The 19578-nt window shown below is 37.3% G+C and overlaps 1 protein-coding gene across 4 annotated transcripts in view; it reads right to left on the reverse strand.

The window, feature by feature from the left end:
• PATJ (PATJ crumbs cell polarity complex component) overlaps positions 1 to 19578 on the reverse strand; it is a 336460-nt gene that overhangs the window by 254481 nt on the left and 62401 nt on the right. For all 4 annotated transcript variants that reach the window (XM_048220189.2, XM_026497951.4, XM_026497952.4 and 1 more), the window contains exons 16-17: positions 13996 to 14157; positions 10201 to 10332 (exon numbers count right to left, since the gene is read on the reverse strand). In XM_048220189.2, coding sequence (XP_048076146.1) covers positions 10201 to 10332; positions 13996 to 14157 — 294 coding nt within the window. The remainder of the gene's footprint in view (positions 1 to 10200; positions 10333 to 13995; positions 14158 to 19578) is intronic.

The following is a 19578-nucleotide window of genomic DNA, read 5'->3' on the forward strand; positions in this document are numbered from 1 at the left end:
ACTGGAAATTTTTTGTCATGTATCATTGTGTTAGGCCACAGTTATGAAGAACCAGTGTCGTTTTTGCAGACTGTATTTTCACACCACTGGAGCACAGACTTAGAAGCCCAGCTCCACTCCCGACTAATTGGGTGATCTTGAGCAAATTCCTTAACCTCTTGTCATCCAGTTTCCTCAGCCATAAAATGAAGATGATCACAGGAGCTACCTCGTGGGGTTGTGGGGATGATCGAACCAGTTATGCATGTAGCAAGGCTGTAAGCAATGCCTGCCCCAGCGTAAGCAGTACATAATCCACAATCACAGGCTATTACTACCATGGGAAATGGTAGTCCTGGTTTCCAAATAAAATACGAGCACACAAAGTTTCTCAAAGGATTTTTCATTAAAATGAATAAAACTAAAAAGTATAGATAGCTGTACATACAGTTAACAGCCACTAAAAAAAGAAAAAAAAAAAAAAGGAAGAAGACGACTTGAAATAAGGACCAAGTAATCAATTCCAGGACATTCCTGTGCCTGGAATGTCCACTACCTGTTTGTCAAGGCTTACCTCAGCTCCCTGTGAGGCCCCTCTGAATCCTAAAAAGCAATCATCACAGAGGCTTTAGTCTCACTTTCAGCACTGCTAAAACCATAATGTATTATACAGAGTTGTTCTCAAGTCTCTTTCCTTTAGTGTATTTAACATGTTTATTTATCTGCTGACTCTCTACTCCTGTGAATTTAACCTCCATAAGGACGTGGAGTCTATGGTTGAGCTTGTTCACGACTATATTCTCCATGTCCAGAACAGTGCCTGCCATAGACGATGCTCAAATATCCGTATCAAAGACCTTTAACATCTCTTGTCATCTGCGTATACCCCATACTAGCTCATAGTAAATGAATAGTAACTTTTTTTGAAGGAGAGAATGAGTAACAGGAAGAGCCATTGCATGCTCAGATTCTATTTTCTAGAATCATCATCATTCTTCAGTAACTGGTAACATGTTATTTTATGCCTAGGAAAGTGTGGGCATTGATATTCATCTTTTATTTAGTCTTTACAACTTTATAAGGCAAATATTATTTCTATTTCAGAAATTATTATTTTAGTAAACTGAGAATAACAAAGACTAAGCCTGTCCCAAGTCCTAGTAGGGGGGCACAGCCAAAATGAAAATCCTGGTCCTCTCTGACTCGTGAGCTAGTGCTGCTAACCATCCTATATGCTCACAGTGGTGTACGGGTGAGTGTCATATCTGACTAAAGGAAAATACAAAAGGAACAGTTGAAAGGGAAACCTGAGCCCTAGAAAATGGTATATAAAGATCAGGCAGCCAATCCCCTTTCATGCATCATTAACAAATTAGGCCTCTGGTACCAGAAGGAGGCAGCACCACTTCCTGGCCCTTGCTGGGGAGAGCATGGCCTCTTTGGATCACTGCCTGGCTCCAAATGACACCCACAAATAGGGCAGAGCAGTACAAATCGCCACGCCTTGGGAAAAGAGAGCCTCAGCACGTGTTGGTGTTTCTGATTCAGTCTTTCGGCCATACTGCAGGAGGGGCTATGACTGTCATCCACCACCATGGTTCTCAATGGTGACATCAGAATCAAGTGAGGACTTCCAAAACACACTCACACCCACAGAGGGAGGGGAAGCCTGGTGAAGAAATAGCTCTGGAGAATGAGTTTCTTCTTTAGAGCAACATTTTTTTTTTGACAGTTATTATTCTGTTTTTAATTACATGGGAGACAGATATGCAGCTAGACTGATATCCACTAACTTCCTGGAATACGTTCAGCATTTCACAAGAGAGATGTAATTGCCAGGTTTTGCAGTCAATCTGAGCATCTTTATGCCTCTATTTTAGCTCTCTGTGGCTGTTTCATAAACACTAATATTTGCATTTTGGCTATCTGTGAAATACTCATGAAAGGTAATACAACAGATATAGCATTTTCAGGATCTCCTTCTCCTCAGCAATGCCTTCTAGTATGAAGCAGAAACAGTCCTTAAGAAACATTTGTTAAAAGGGGAGTCACCCTATGAGAAAGCACCAACCAGCTGACAAGCATTTGCTGCCTGCCTTCTATTCCACCCCCACCCCTGCCCCATTAGACACAATGGGATTTTTTTTTTTTTTTTTTTTTTTTTTTGCCAAATTCGTATTCCAGAGGAGCCATGAAATTCCCGCAAAGTTCAACATCAGGCCTGACTTAAGATCTTTGGGGCCTCCTGCTAACTTCATCCCCCTGCAGCTGCCTCACTAAGGCAAGCTTTTGATCTGTACTATCTGGATTTCAAGCTGATATACACACAGCCTCTTTGATCTCTTATTAAGTGGCTTCTGGTCTCCTGATGCCTTTAGTCTTGCTGAACTGTGGTTTTTGGAAGTCAGTCATCATCCTGAGCGCACTACAAACTCCACACACCAGGAGTGGGCTCCCTTCATTCACCCACTTCGCAGGCTTGAAAAGCAATCTTTAAGCCATAAGAGAATTTCCCCACTAGCCACAATCAATCCACTCCATGAACACACTACTAAGAATTATTTTTCAAATGAAGCAGCTTAAAATGATTTAAAGGATACAGAACTTTCCCATAGAGGGAAAGGAAGCAAATCCTCTGTAAAAAGAAATCTTCACCCCAGTTGGCACTGGAGCTTACAGTACTTTGATGTTAATAAAAATAAATGTGGATAGGAATCAGGGATGGGCATCGAATAGCCTTTAACAGTCCCACGTTCCATGAAGCAAAAGTGACCTTTAAATGCAGATGTGTGGTCTGTTCAACAGCAAGCTATGTATCTGCAAGAACGTGGACACTGCCATTAGTAGTAGATTGATGCCATTTTTCTTCCTCTTACTATCTTAATCCTACATGGATGAAATGAACACAAAGAATTCTTTAAAAAAAAAAAAAAAAAAGGATGCCTGGGTGGCTCAGTCAGTTAATCGTCTGCCTTCCACTCAGGTCACGATTCCAGGGTCCTGGGATGGAGTCCCGCATCGGGCTCCTTGCTCAGCAGGGAGCCTGCTTCTCCCTCTGCCTGCCTCTCCTACTTGTGTTCTCTCTCTCTCTGACAAATAAATAAATAAAATCTTTCGGAGGGGAAAAAAAAAGAAAAACAACAACAAAAGAAAAAACCAACCTAGATATTGGTGTCCATGTTATGAGGCCCATTGAGCATGAAAGTGCACATATATAGTAACCTGCAACACATGACTGTCCTCCGTGTCTTAGATTCTGGAAGTAGTATATGTTTGTATCTGACTTTTCAATATGACTACTATATGTACTACTATACGCTAAAATTCTGTTAATACCTATCTAATTCTCTATCTTAGATTCTGTGAACTAATCAGCTAACAGGAACATAACAATACTGGGCTTCCACAAGTTAGGAAACACTGTGTGCTAGTAGAGGCATCCACCGAAAATAGCAAAAATTAAAACCCTCAATTTCTTCCATTTATAAACTCAATTTTCTGATAACCAAGATTAAAACTGGCAAAAGAAATAGGAATAACTCTTGGGCACTAATAGCATTGTCTGAATATAAACCATTTATGCCCTCTTAGCTACAAAGATCAATAAATTAATTAGTGCCAATATAAAGTCGAAACAAAATGGATAGTTCTATATCACTATCACTTAATCTGTCCATATTATGGAAAACCATTAGCAAATTCATGACTTAGGCACCTGCTTACACTTTGTTTTCCAAGAGAATTATCTAATCAAAGAAATGACACTACATAAGGCATCAATTTTAAGTGGTCTATACACGAGTCTCACAAATGGGTTACATTCAAGCAATTTGGTAAAAATGTACCCAAATTCAAAGGTACCCAAATCCAAAAGGACCTGTGCTCCTTTGATGAGCAATTGTAAGGACTCATCACAAGGATTATTTCCACCTTGTTACAAAAGAGTAGGACAAAGATATTCAACACAGCTTCATTTGAAATACCCACTAACTGGGTACAGGACATTGGTTAAATAAATTATTGAACATCCACAATAATATACTATGCAGTTATTAAAAAGAATTACTATAAAAAGAATAGAACAGCTCTATAAATACCAAAATGAAAGAACATATCATTGAGATCAAAAGTAATGATATATTCCATTTATGTGTAAAAAATTTTTTAAAAACCATTAAGCAACAACAACAAAAAAAACTATTACTTTTATAATTGTGTATGTATAATATCTGAGAGGACAGACAAGAAAAACAGGAGTTTTTATCCAAGAGAAGTGAGGGACTATGATTAGAGGTAGATTTACTTTTCACAGGATACCTTTATGTACCTTTGAATTTTTATGCCATATGTATGCATTATTTAGATTCATTTTTATTATTTTTTTAGAGAAGGAGAGAGAGAGAATCTCAAGCAGGCTCCACACCCAGTGCAGAGCCCAGTGCGAGGCTCGATCTCACAACCCTGAGATCATGACTTAAGCCAAAATCAAGAGTCGCGCACTTAACCGAGTCACCCAGGCGTCCCTTTACTACTTATTTTAAAAACATTTCTAGGAGTTCCTCACTGGCTCAGTCAGTGGAACATGCGCCTCTTGATCTCGGGGTAGTGAGTTCTGGCCCCACGCTGGATGTAGAGTACTTAAAAATAAAATCTTTGAAAAATAATAATATATACATACATTTCTAATGTGCAGAGAAAGTCATTCTGTTGCACATATAAGAAAAAAGCCAATTTAAAGCCACATACATAAAATTTACACAATCTCTTCCTACAACTTTTAAAATCTTTTTTTTTTTTAAGATTTTATTTATTTGACAGAGAGAGATACAGCGAGCCCCCAATGTGGGGCTCGATCCCAGGACCCTGGGATCATGACCTGAGCCGAAGGCAGTCGCTTAACGACTGAGCCACCCAGGTGCCCCAAAATCTTTTTAAAAGAATTTATCTAATGGAGGTAAGAGGGAATCAGGCAAAAACTGCACACTAAGTTTTTCTCAGAAATAGTAAGGCACACCATATTCAAGACTCAGCAATACCTCAATGTTTTATATTCATACTATTTGGGCTTTATAACCCATTTCTTCTGTTAAGAAAAATTAATCACTGTTTTTTTAATAGGGAGGAATATTTTCACTATTGTTTTTAGTGAGTCATCATTTGTCTTTGGTCTTTCAAACAATTTTTTAAAATATTACTAACAGTATTTATGTACTGTTATGTATCATTATGTACTGTACGAATCACCTCTCAATGGCTATGCTATAATGCTTTCTAATTTTTATCTTAGTGTATGAGATAAACCCAAAGTCTTTTAAAAATACGTGCTTTGCCAAAAATTGAGTCTGTCCACATCAGGAGGGGAGAGAAATGAAGATTGGGATGTGGTAGGGAAGAGAATTATTGGTTAATAAATTTTACCTTCTAAATCACTGAAATCCAAAAGTATTAAGAATGGCAATATCATGGCTAATGTTCAAAAATTGGCTAATGTCAAACATTTCCAGTGAATTATAATCATGAGGGGTTATTCAAAGTTCAACATAAATCAAAACACCAGAAAATACCCACTTGCCATGTTTAATATATAAGGTCAACCCAAGGTGAAATCCAGACAACTCTAAATTTATTTCAAGCTTTTTGGTAGAAATTAAAAATCACAGGCTCACACTACCTAACAGCTGCTTCATTACTGAACACTGGCCCACAACAAATTCGTTGCACTAATTTATGATTCTTAAATTTGTAATTATTTTCATTTGAAGCAATAAACAAACACTAGCTCTTACACAATGCATGAGCCCACTATGTTAATCTTTAATACTTACTAAATTTTCATATAAGCATTAAAAATGAGAATACTACCTAGCAGCTTACCCTTAAAATATGAAATTTTTTTTACAAGCTGGAAAAACAGGAAGATCTGCTGTAATAAATTTAGTACAAACATCTCCTGTAATAAAATGCCCTCATAAGGAAAGGAGCAACATAATATGGTAGTTGAAAGCATAGATTCTGGGAGCTAACGGCTTGAGTTCAAATTGTAGTTCTGCCATATACTAGCTGTGTGAACTTGGACTAGTTACATAACCTCTCTGTGCTTCAGGTTCCTTACTTCAAGAATGAGGATAATAATAAGAGTACCTCCTCCACAGCGTTCTTGTGAGGAATACATAAAGCAATCAGAACAGTGCCCAGCAAACAGTAAACACTCAATAAATGTTAGCTATTATTATTGGATTTGTGTCAGTTTTACTTGTAGTAGGATTAGTATGAGTATTAGTAATATACCAAGGAATAAAGACATTACATATACTCAAGACAACAATAACTAAAGCACAATATGTAAACCATATCTAGAAATCGGCAAGAAATTATACTATAAAAGTTATAACCAAATTTCTGAAGTTTTATATTGCTTAGAAACAGAGGACATAGCTAAGCCGTAATATTCATGTTCTTGATAAATTATGCACATCGCTGTTTTCCATGACATTAAGTGTATAAGGTATGACACTATAGTGACCAATGAGCCTTCTAATATGGTACACATTTAGGGCAGGAATTTAACTAGCCGCTACATGGAGTAGTACCTAGAAATATTTGAGACTAATAAATATTCTACCTTCATTCAAATCAGAGCCAATAAAGCTATTATCACTTTATCCTAAAATCTAATGAGGCGGCTTACCACCTGAATCATATTTACTATAACATAAAAACTACGTAAACCATTGTTTACTAGGTTATAGTAAATAATTCCCTATTGCTTTCTCCTTTTCCTTTGCCCCAATCTATTTTAAATGCCTTTCATGAAAATGAATTTCCAGTTTGTTCTTTGCTCTTTGAATTTGCAGACTTTCGCCTGTCCAAACAGCTACCCCATAGTTCCATGGCCAATTCAAGATCCTTTATCTGCTCACTCATCTTTTCCTAAAGTTCAGTTCAATTTATGTAAAAAGCAAACTGCCGGCCCATAATCCACAACTGGATAATTCACGATGGTTCATCAGGAGTTGGCTCCATTTTAGAATGTAATTTTTACAATTAAATTTAGATTTCACTAAACAAAGGTATCTACTTATTAATTTTCCTAATCTAACCAGATAGCTAAAAATTGACAGGGTTCAAATATATTGTAGTATGGCTATACCTTCAAGGACAATATCAAGACTTCCGTAGTTTATTTTCTAAATTGGATGATTATCAATATTCAGATACCCATTGTAATGTTAACATTTCCTACTTCTTTACACATTAACTTACTTAATCCAGAACAAAATAGATGAAGAAATTACATAAGCAGCAATGAAAGAGATGAATATAATTTTGTCAGGTTCTTGAGGAAGTTCTTACTATTTTAAAGAAAAATCAGTTAGTGAGAAATTAATATTGCTAAGTAAATTTTCAATCTCTTCAATACTGCTAATGCAGCCCTTTACAACCTGGAAGCTCTCCCACTCTCCTATAACTTTCTCCCTGTGGCCAAAATGTTTCTAAAGTATTCTTATTCTAAATGTGCTAAGGGGGGAAAGGGGATGTGGGTGGATCTGCATTGGCCCCATTCAGCTACCTAATAAATTCATACAGGATGCATCAAATACAGTAATGGCCAGGAACATGGCCTTTCATGACTTTTGCTAAACCTTCACCTGCCCTTGCAAAAAAAATTTTTTTGAACTTAGAATTTATTACCTAATTACAACAAGGGATAATATAACCAATTAATTAACTTGCCCAAAACCAAATTTTAAATTGTGTTTATGTGTCATCTAAATGTCATAGTGTTTAACAGTTCCACATGCCACTGACAAATGGTGAAAATGTGCTGAATACAATTATAAGTAAATGTACTTAAGACTGACTTAAGAAAAAAATTCAGTTTAAGTTTGAATGTTTTTTTCTTCCAAGGTTTAGCTACGGAAGTAAATAAGCTGAGTGCTTTAATATGAATCAAAGTAGCATTTCAAAAATTTAATATTTTTCTATCAGTTCTCTGAGAAGCACAAAGGTAAATTACTTCTTTTACAGCAAAATCACTTATTTGTGCAGAAATGTCAGTATATGTAACGATGATTATGAGGAAGATAAGGGGTAGGGGGGAAAACCTAGAATTTTATTAAAAGAATAAAATTTATAAAAACCAAAGTATGCTTCAAAAAGGCATACCTAAAGGAATGCAGTGAAGAAAAATTTTTTTCATATTTTCATATTTTCAAAGCTCAGAACTGATATAAATTCTTCTGTAAATTAGAGGTTAAACTCTTAAGGACTCCCAACTTTTTCTTTCTCTCCTTTACTGAAGTTTGTTTTTGTTTTTATTTCTAAAGCACTTCTCTGCTTTAACATGGGAAATATTGAAAATATAAAACTTGCACACAATGTCATTTAAGAGGGTAAGAGCAACCATTATATAAGAATGCAAATACATATAGCTTCCAATCATAATGGAAATGTAGCTGAATATCTAACACTTCATCTGAAAGGTGTTTTCTAAACTAAATCCTAATTATCAAAATGGTTAACAAAAAATCTCACTGAATGTGTTCATTTACTTCCAGTTAATTTTGGCTAACCTAAACTTTATTCAATATTCTGCAAATACTTATTTATCATTTACCAAGTGGTAGATAAGAAGGGTACATTGGGGAAGAAAAATTGAGATGGTACCTCCAATGTTTTATATACCCTTATATTTTTTAATAGTTTTATTTAATTTAAATTCAATTAATTAACATAGAATGTATTATTAGTTTCAGAGGTAGAGGTCAGTGATTAGTCTTATATAATACCCAGTGCTTATTATATCATGTAACCTCCTTAATGTCCATCACCCAGTTACCCCCCCTTATATGCCCTTATATTAACCAATATAGAAACTTCTAGAATCTTACAGTATTGATACTTCTTGATAAAAATATTTCCCCAAATACGCATTATTTACAATCAGCAAATCATAATTCAGTAATATGCCAAAGAAAAGTTCTAATAACAGAGAGGGTTATCTGCACAGAAATATGCCAGCGAAAACGAATAATCTATTTCAGTAATCTTAAATCACACTATCTAAATACGGAATTTAATGTTCTTACATAATGCTCAAAGTATTTTTCTTTTAATCTGTTCCCGAATGCCTCATTATATAAAAAAAATTGATTTTTATATCACTTGGCATTTTATGTGCTTTGATAGAGTACATTTTGCTTTATTAAACCACAATGTGTTTAGGCAGCACTAAAGTATTAAAATATGCATCTTAAAAGTGAAGAGGTTTTTTGCCAACATTTTTAAATTCCCCATGATAATCAGAAGGTCTAAAAATACTGTAAACCCGTAAACTGATACAACATATAGGTGTCCTATTGCGATCTTTCACACACAACCCCCCAAATGCATTAGTGACTTTAGCTATAATTGGAGTACATATAAATACATAAATAGTATGTGTTCTGTATTAAATATAAATATATAATTTCATCAAGAACATTTCTATTTATTCAAGCTCACTGAGATCAACAGACAAGCAAAACAATAAAAGCCTTCATGTGAAGGGGAGAGAGAAGAGTGAGAGTTGGGAATGACTCTAATGTGGACAGGTTTCTTTCTGGGGTGATGAAAGGGTTCTAAAATTAGACTGTCGTGATGGCTGCACAACTCTGAATATACTAAAAACAACCAAACAGCATGAATTTTATGATATATGAAATATATCTCAATAAAAATGGGAGGGAAAATCCCTCCACATAAAAAAACTCTTCAGGGGCGCCTGGGTGGCTCAGTTGGTTAAGCAACTGCCTTCAGCTCAGGTCATGATCCTAGAGTCCCAGGATCGAGTCTCCCATCGGGCTCCCTGCTCAGCAGAAGTCTGTTTCTCCCTCTGACCCTCCCCCCTCTTGTGCTATCAAATAAATAAAATCTTTAAAATAATAAAATAAAATAAAATAAAATAATAAAAAAAAACTCTTCAAACTCCAGTCTCTTAAAAGCATCCATAGGCATAAAACTGCTGCTTCCCTCACTGTTCAATTATTATATCATCCATCATTTTATTCACTAAGAAAGCTACCAAGTGCAAGGGTAACAATGGAAATTATAACACCTGCCTTCGGATGGTAGCATTATAGATCAAATCATTCAGTTTGCCCTAGTGGGTGCCTTAAATAATTACTACTTCACATACCTTTAAAACAAATCCCTCCAAAAATTCAATATAGATTCTTATACCTGGTAATCCAAGATGCTGAATCCCAAGCCTTTATGATCTTTTACTAGTTCAACAATCTTGACTTCAGGAGACCATAGTGCTAATTCCCCTTCATCGTCTTCTTCAGTATTGATGTCTATACTGTGGTCAGCCTGAAACACCAAAGAAGATAAATGCTTCAAAACACTGTCCTTTCAATTCTGAAAAGAATTAACATAATAGGAATCTCCTAGCTTCCTCTCCAACTGGGAATTCTCTTTGGCATGCATACTTTATCTTTTTAATCTTCGAAGGGGCATGCACTGGGGCACACACACTCTAGTATAACATCTTCATGAAAATTCAAGTACTTAAAAATGCAGACTGTTCATACAGGTAAATTTTTTTAAATGTAAAGTACCTGCTTCCTCCAAAATATTAACACTGACCTCCTATACTTCAATGAGTTCTGTCATCCCATTAGAAGCATAAAAGGAAAAATATGCAATTAAAGAAAAAATGAAAATATCATACAAAGTCAAAGCTTATAAGATATTTAAGTAGCAATACCTGAATTCATCATGACAGTGAGAGACAGAAAGATGCCAACACAGAGAGAGGACAGGACAAGACCCAAGAGAAACCACTTCCGTTGGCTCCTGGAAATTTTCAAGAAACTCTTCGCTAGAAAAATAAAGTGGAAAAAATCCAAGTCCTTAGGAATCGTCTTAGTCTAAAAACCAGTTTTAAAAAAACCACTGAGGGGCACCTGGGTGGCTCAGATGGTTGAGCGTCTGCCTTTGGCTCGGGTTGTGATCTCCAAGACCTGGGATCAAGCCCCACGCAGGGCTCCTGCCTAGCCAGGTGTCGGCTTCTCCCTCTGCCTCCCCCCTCCCTACTCGTGTTCTCTCTCTCCCTCTGTCTCTAATGAATAAATAAAATCTTAAAAAAAAAATCACTGAGTTGAAATAAGGAAAATCTCATCTTGGAGGACGTAAGTCGGCAAAACTATCCAATACACATGCCCTGGTTATCTTCCTTGACTTCGTACCCCCAATGCCCCGATTCCAGGCTCCCGCCTCCTTTCGGGGAGAGTCACTGCTATAGGGAATTCTAGGAAGCTAAATGATAGCAGGTCAATGAGTTGACTACACAGAAGAAGAGCTGCTTTAACTCTTTAATACTATTTATAGCACTATACAGTGTTTTCATATGATTTATCTTCCTCAAAATACTCTGAACTTCTATCTGAAGCTCAAAGATTATCTTCTTTTTCTTTGTAGCCCTAGCAACTAACAAAATGACAGGCTAGAATAGAGACTTCTGTGTGGGCTACCATGGGGTTTACCAATAGCTATCCACTCAGCCCACAATACAGTCTGGCTCACAGTAGGTGCTTGATAAATATTTGTCCAGTACATTAACAAATCATCCATCTTTGACTGCATATTCCTTGAAACTTTTTAAATAAAGCTACAGACTAAATAGTAATTTTTAAAAATAGGCTTCTTAAAACTTAGGGTGCTCTTAGTAAACAAAATCAAAGTGCGTCATTCCTAGGAACATAATTTTGAGTGAGTTGCATAAAAAAATCCATTTAATGAAATCAAAGGAGACCCCTCTAACAGGGAAGAGTAAGGAACCATAGCAAGTACAAAAAATTTTTTTAAATTAGGGTTGGTCCAGATCTCAAACTGTCCCCGCAGGACATGGAAAGTCAAAACTCAATCCACGGTGGATTGAGTCTAAACATGGGAACAATTTTGGGGTTCTTGAATTACAAAACTTGAAATTAGTGGGATGTTCTGGATCAATAACCTCTGTATATATCAGCCTCATGTGAGGAAATGATATTTAAAAAGAAAACATCATACCTTCCAATAGAAAGTAAAGTTCCAATACCTAATACAATATGATTGATGTTTTACTGGGGCATTTAATACCCTCACTGATTAATGAGCATTAGAATTCTGGCTGAGCTGCCTAACCAGATAAGGTTTAAGAACCTAAGATGATATGGGGATAAATGGAAAAAAAAAAAAAAAGATAGGAAAGAAAGCCAGGATTTTAAGAAACCACACACACTTATAAAACCTAAGTTTATAGAAATTTCAAGGCATCCAAGATACATAAGATATTATAGTCCAACCTGAGATATATCACTTTGATACAATCAATTCTGCATAACTCCTGTATTTACAGAATGGAAAGCAATCAACTAATGGGCAGCAAGGTTGACATTTAGAATAATTCAAAGCTGTTGTTTACCCATTGTGGTAAAGGATGACAGATGGGAGCACTGAGTCAGCAAGCTGGGTGATTTACACACCCTGTAAGATGAGATTAAAGGCATTTTTATCAATCTTTAGAGGTAAGCCCTCATCCACATTGAATTTTAGTAAAGATACTAAGAATCACAAAAGTGATATTCCAGTTCCTTCCTTGAAATATGTTTTACCAAAGATAAACGTTAAGAAAAAAAAGATTCTCCATCAATAATGGATTAAGCAATTCTTATACACCCAGTATACAATAAAAACACTATGAGAGACAAAATAATTTTAAGATATGACTCTGCTCACGGGAGCTGAGTTTTCTTGTAAAAGCAAGCTTAATACACATGAAAGTATCTGTGACCCTAAGACAGGGCTAGCCTCTTACATACTTCAGGAAATCAGGAAACACAGAGGGCTGGACTGGTGGAGTCAAGAGCAATAGTTAACTTTTCCTGAGCACTTTTCATGTGCAAGGCGTTACTGCACTAAGAGTTGGGCACATATTACTTCATTTCCTTCTCATATAAACTGATGAGGGCAGTAAGTACTATAGGTATTCCCAACTTTCAAAAAAAGGGGATGAACAGAAAGTCAAGTTATTTGCTCAAAGATACATAATCACTTAGTGGTAGAGGCACGATTATCTTGAAACTCACACCATAAGCAGGTAAAGCGAAGACTCTGTGTGTCTAAACTGGTGTTAATGGGACACCTGGGTGGCTCAGTTGGTTAAGGATCTGCCATCAGCTCAGGTCATGATCCCAGGGTCCTGGGATCAAGTCCCACATTGGGATCCCTGCTCAGCGGAGAGTCTGCTTCTCCCCCTCCCTACCGCTTCCCCTACTTGCGCTCTCTGTCAAATACATAAAGAAAATCTTAAAAAATATAAAAATAAATAAGTAAACTGGTGTTAATGGAATTATAATTTGTAAGGGTCTGGAAAGGGGGGGTGGGAGTAGGATAGGGGAAGTGGCATAAAAGATGAGGTTACAATTGGCGTAAGACGGCAAAGCACGTGCTTAAAACCGTTCTCATAATCACAATGTTCTTTTTAAAAAAAGAAGTGTACCAAGAGCACAGAAAATGTTATTTTATTCTCTGACCTTCTGAAGGCTTTTACAGCAATTTTTACTCACTTTGAAACTGGTCATAGATCTTCATATTTCTAAGGCTCTGAAAAAGGGAAGTCCATTAGATACTCAACACTCACCAATATCTTCAACTTAAGATGAACTGAGCTGAACTGGGAGCCAAAAGTAATGAGCCCTGGAAATTACTAAAAAAAGGTTCTCTAAGATAAAGGGCATGCACATTAACGTCACCAACATTTCAGGTTAAAAAAAAAAAAAAAAAAAAAGAAGAAGAAGAAGAAAAAAAGTTTTATGATGTGAAATGAAAAGTAACGGTTTGTAAAGCTATGCATGATTGCCTTTGAGTGCTACTGTAGTCAAATAAAAGAAGATGGAAAATTCTCCCCTCCTTTCATATCCAAACACACTGTTCAGGGCATTCTTGATGAATGCTCACTCCTCTGGGAGCCACGGAATATTCAGTTAGTACCTCCATCTTGGGAAGAGGGGCTTCAGTGGCCCTTGGTTCATCCACAGAAGCTTCATCATCAAACAGTCGTCGACAGCAAACCAAGGTAAAGGGAGGAGGCACCTCTTTGAGGAAAGACACTGCTTCTCGGCGAGATTTCCCATACAGCTGCACACCATTGACCTAGAAAGACAAGGGATAAGTTAGAAGTGAGCAGGCCCCGAAGAAAAAACCAAAGTCCCATGCTCACATGGATTTATCCAAATAAAAACCGGATTGCTTTATTTTCCCCATGAACAAAGGGTCTAAACGTTATTTTAGTAGTAACTAAAAACATTAGAAATCAAATGTACAAAAATTAAGACTAAATCTTTACTGAATTTCAGTGAAGAAAGTCTAAGACGTGTGAGGGTTATAAGTGATCTGCCTAATTTTTCACACCTCCATGGTTTCTCTTCTCTATCCTCCAATGTTGAATTCTCTCATCTACTTCTACACATCTCTCCTTAAACACACTAAATATCACTGCTAGTCTTCCTAAGAATGCCTCCTTTTGCTTTTTCATTTCATAAAAATACCACTATAGATATTAACACTAATTTTAAGGCTGTAGTTAAAAACTGCTCAATTTACAATGTGTAGGTAACAAAATCTAGGATACTCAGCTGTCAAAATTTAGCATCAATTTCACAATTTTCTTTCACATGCCATAAACTTTTTTTCAAACTTAAATTCAGTTAGCCAACATACAGCACATCATTGGTTTGAGATGTAGAGTTCAGGAATTCATCAGTTGCGGATGTGAGGGCGATCTGGCTGCGACATCTGTCACCCCATTGATCGCCAGGGTTGATTCGGCTGATCTGGCTGGCTAGGCGGGTGTCCCCTTCCTCCCTCACCGCTCCATGTGCGTCCCTCCCGAAGCTGTGCGCTCGGTCGAAGAGGACGACCTTCCCCGATAGAGGAGGACCGTTCTTCGGTCAAGGGTATACGAGTAGCTGCGCTCCCCTGCTAGAACCTCCAAACAAGCTCTCAAGGAATTCATCAGTTGCATATAACACTCAATGCTCATTACATCATGTGCCCTCCTTAATGCCCATCATCTGGTTACCCCATCCCCCTACCCACCTCCCCTCCAGTAACCCTCAGTTTGTTTCCTGGAGTCCGTAGTTTCTCATGGTCCATCTTCCCCTCTGACGCTTAATACCTTCCTAGAGAAATCATGTCTACAGAAAAGAAATACATGTAAGTTTGCCTCCATTCTATTCTTGCACGTTCTGCTCACACAGCCATCAAGTATAGGATGTGTGTCAGTTTTCGAATTGTTTGATGTGTGTTCCATGTGCTTAAAACAAAATGATAACCAGCTACTCCTTACTAATGCTTAATGCTTATCACCACAAAATTATCTAAGTTTCATATTTTAGTGCACAGTAATACTTTGCACCAAAGATGATTTACAAAGATAAATCTAATTTTTTTATCTACTTGACTTAAGCTCCAGAAGCTCTCTCAGTTCTGACTCAATGCCCCTAAAAACTGATCTGTCTGCTACTCCCCAAAAGCTGAGGCATGAACGTAATCCAGGCATTAACCACTCTTTTCACATCTGACTCCTATCTTCCTGGGAGGGGTCAGTAGCATTATTCGTTTTAAAGATATTTCTGGGCTGGCATCAACTTCTGACAGGTGCCGTGCTAATGTCCAGATAACCGGTGGGGCTGACTTTCCTGGGAGAAACCTTTGCACAAAATCTGTCATTCTCAGAGAATATGACCCTCTGGGTTGTTGCACGCATCTCAGCAGCAGCAGCCTCAGCCCCAAGTCAATCATCGCTGGGAGCCACTCTCAGGCCCTCAACATACAAGCACTCAGCCATCAGGCCAGACACCATCTCTCTGCCTCTTAATTATTTACAGAGATACCACCACAGAGTAAAGAGATCCATATATGCTCCAGGGAGCTGGTCCCGGTAGAACAGTCAATAGCATCTCCCAAGACTTTCTGACTGATGAAAGGGATCCGGGGGACAGCAAGTTCAGCGGCTGACAGGTTTTTCCCCGGAAGAACTGAAAGTCAACCTTCACTGGTCATATCACGTCCCCAGTGCCAAGTGGTGCCACAAACACAGAAAGTTCTCAAATCATCTGAATACACAGTACTCTATACTGAGAAGAAAGCAAGCGGATACAACCAAAGCCAAGAATTCTACCATACGCAAGTCTTAGTTTGTGTTTCCCATTACTTCAACAAATTAGAAAATCACTTTTCAGGTTTTTATCTTGGAGTACATTTAAATATTTATTTAGCTCATTATTTATTCATTTGAATTGTCTCCAATTATTATAGCAGGGCCTGGTAGTCCTCCTCACTGTTCTCTACTGTTAAGGGATTGGTCACATTTCCCATTACCAGCTCCTATCTAAGAGGATTTATGGCTGCTGTAAATAGCTGCTCTGGGCTGAGACTTGGCACAATGTTCTAACCCCAAAGCATATTTGTGTTTCTGGTTTTAAGCTCTAAGGAGCACGCATGTGCACGCGCACACACACACTCTTTAGGTTCAGGGAGTTTATTTGGATAACTTAAGAGATTTTTTTATTTCTATATTTGGCTATTCAGAATAAGCCAATTTTTATTTTAGAGTTCACAGTATTTCTCTAGGCCCTCCAACTTGAGACCCTCTTAAGTGCTATCAAGTCTTAATTATTCAGGCTCTGTGATTAGAAAGCACACACACATACACATTTGCAGAGTACATAATACTGTACAAGTATTGTCCCACTACATTACCTCATTCAATCCTCATTCATCTTATCCCATAAAGACTGTTTATGCCTTTTCACAGCGATAATACTGCCAAGATCTCACAGTGAGATAATGCTTTAAAGTTTACATGGATGAATGCAGCCACTCTGGAAAACAGTATGGAGGTTCCTCAAAAAGTTAAAAACAGAACTACCCTACAATCAATCACAGTACTATTTACCCAAAGAATACAAAAACACTAATTCAAAGGGATACATGTATCCCAATGTTTACTTCAGCATTATTTACAACAGTCAAATTATGGAAACAGTCCACGTGTCCATCGACTGGTGAATGGAATGGATAAAAAAAGATGTGGTATACGTGTGTACACACACACGCGCGCGCGCGTGCACGCACAGAGGACTATTATTCAGCCATAAAAAAGAATGAAATCTTACCATTTGCAATGACATGGAGTTAGAGAGTATAATGTGAAGTGAAATAAGTCAGAGAAAGACAATTACCATACAATTTCACTAGTGGAATTTAAGAAACAAAACAAATGAGGGAAGGGAAAAAAACAGAGACAAATCAAGAAAGAGACTCTTAATTACAGAGAACTGAGAGTTACCAGTGGGGAAGTGAGTGGGGAGTGGGTGAAATAGGTGAGGGGGATTAAGGAGCACACTTGTTGTGATGACCACAGGGTGATGTATGAATTGTTGAATCACTATATTGTATGCCTGAAACCAATAAAACACTGTATGTTAAAAAAATAAAGTTTAAGGGACACCTGGGTGGCTCAGTCAGTTAAGCGCAGGGCTCTTGGTTTCAGCTCAGGTCGTGAGATCGAGCCCCAGGTCAGGCTCCACACACAACACGGAGTCTGATGGAGATTCTTTCCCCCTTCCTTCCCCTCTGCTCCTCTCTGCCCCCTTCAGCTCACACACGCTCTCATATAAATAAAATCTTTAAAATAAAATAAAGTTTACATTGCTGTTATTCCACTAGACTCTCACAAAAACATGGTGAGGTAGGCATCTACTGATGAAAAACAACTCTCAAAACAGTTGAGTGACGTGTCAGAGGATAGATTGTGAAGCTGTGGCAAATTCAAACACAGGGGCAGCTCTTCTGACTTCAAACCTATGCCTCACTTCCTATCTCCCTTGTTTTCACCAGAAATCTCTAATTAAGAATTACAGTATACTACCTTATTATACCATGTTCTCTTATAAGATGGAAGGCCCATGGGATCTTAGGCTTGGCTGAAGCACAGAGGACTCAGCTGATGGCTGGGATCATGCACACTTCCTCTATACTTGCCACTATTTCTTTATCACCTACCACATACTATTAGTGAATCATGCTTCATGCCACTGAACTGTACACCAAAATGGTTAAAATGGTAATTTTGTGTATGCATATTTTTTCCTTAGAGAAAAAGTATTTTATTATAATTTTTATTATAATTTTTAATTGTAGTTAACAGAACACTGTATGTCAACTACTCTGAAATTAAAATTTTCAAAAACTGTAGTTGACATACCACATTACATTAGTTTCAGGTATACAGGACAATACATGTGTATTTCTCACAAAAAAGAATCAAACTGGTTTTTACAAATTCCACTTCTCTCCAAACAAAAATATCTCCTTTCTCAATACCTACAAACTATACATTATAGAAATGGTCTCCAATCTACAGATTATTATGTGTGATATCCATAAAGCTAGTATACACCCTGACAATCAAAAGAGAAAGATATGATCTTAGTACCAAAACCAAAACAATAAACAAAAACCAAAAACAACAAAAAACAAAAAAACAAAACCCCTCAGTCATGTAGTAAAACTTAAAGGCATTATTCCATAATAAGCATCCCAGTAGGATTCCTTGAGCACTTCTAAAAATAAGCCACTTATCTACAGCTTAAAACCGGACTCCCACATCCAGCCGTCCTATGCTTATGACAAAATTTAACGACTAGTCATGGCAGCTTTCCCTCTGACCTCAAAAGTCAGCCAGAATTCTCAACATACTTCTCTAGGTGGCCAGACACAACTCAAAAATGCAGTTGCACCCAACAACAACCCTATTTGCTATCCTTGTCATCTCACTTTCAGTAAACATCAACTTTAGAAAGACATCTCTAAAATCAAGGCCCATGGGAGTCTAATCTTGGCTAAGGCTACAAGGTTGATTCTATTAAACCCAAATTAGAGCTTCTTGTGGTTCCTAACTCTTGGCAGAACCCTTTTACCAGCCTTCTTTAAGTTTGACCATTCCCCACATTTGTTTTTTTAGGAGCTTAGGAAGTAGTGTATTTGAAAAAAAAACAGTGAAATGGGAGGTAGAAAATATGAACTAAAGTCATCATGCTATGAGTATATAAAGCTGGGGGAAATCAATGCCTTATTTTCCTGTCTGTAAAATTAGGGGATTCAATGCTGTTTGTTCATTACATTAGCTCTAAGACTATCCAAGCTAACAAAATCTCTCAAGAACGTTATGTCAGAGCAAAAGTGCTCTAGAATTGCTCTAGCTGAAGACAGGCTGGGGAGCCTGAGTGAGCCCACAGAGGCTGCCATGTTGGAGAAGTGAGCCCCAAGGAGACAATCTGAATACCAGTCAGCAATACATAAGCCTGAGGTCATCCAGCTAGCCTAATTCTTATTAGAAATAACCAATAAAACCTGCAAGTGAATGTGACTACATGTTGCAAACAAGGGATAGGGATTTGTCTCTTAAAAAAGAATTTTGCTAAAAAAAAAAAAAAATCCTAATTCTGCTATTAAACTAAAGCAAGACATTAGCTTCTTTCTCAATCACTTAAATAAGCACTTGAAAGA

This window comes from Ursus arctos, unplaced genomic scaffold (assembly GCF_023065955.2).
Source record: "Ursus arctos isolate Adak ecotype North America unplaced genomic scaffold, UrsArc2.0 scaffold_12, whole genome shotgun sequence".
NCBI classification, from domain to species: domain Eukaryota; kingdom Metazoa; phylum Chordata; class Mammalia; order Carnivora; family Ursidae; genus Ursus; species Ursus arctos.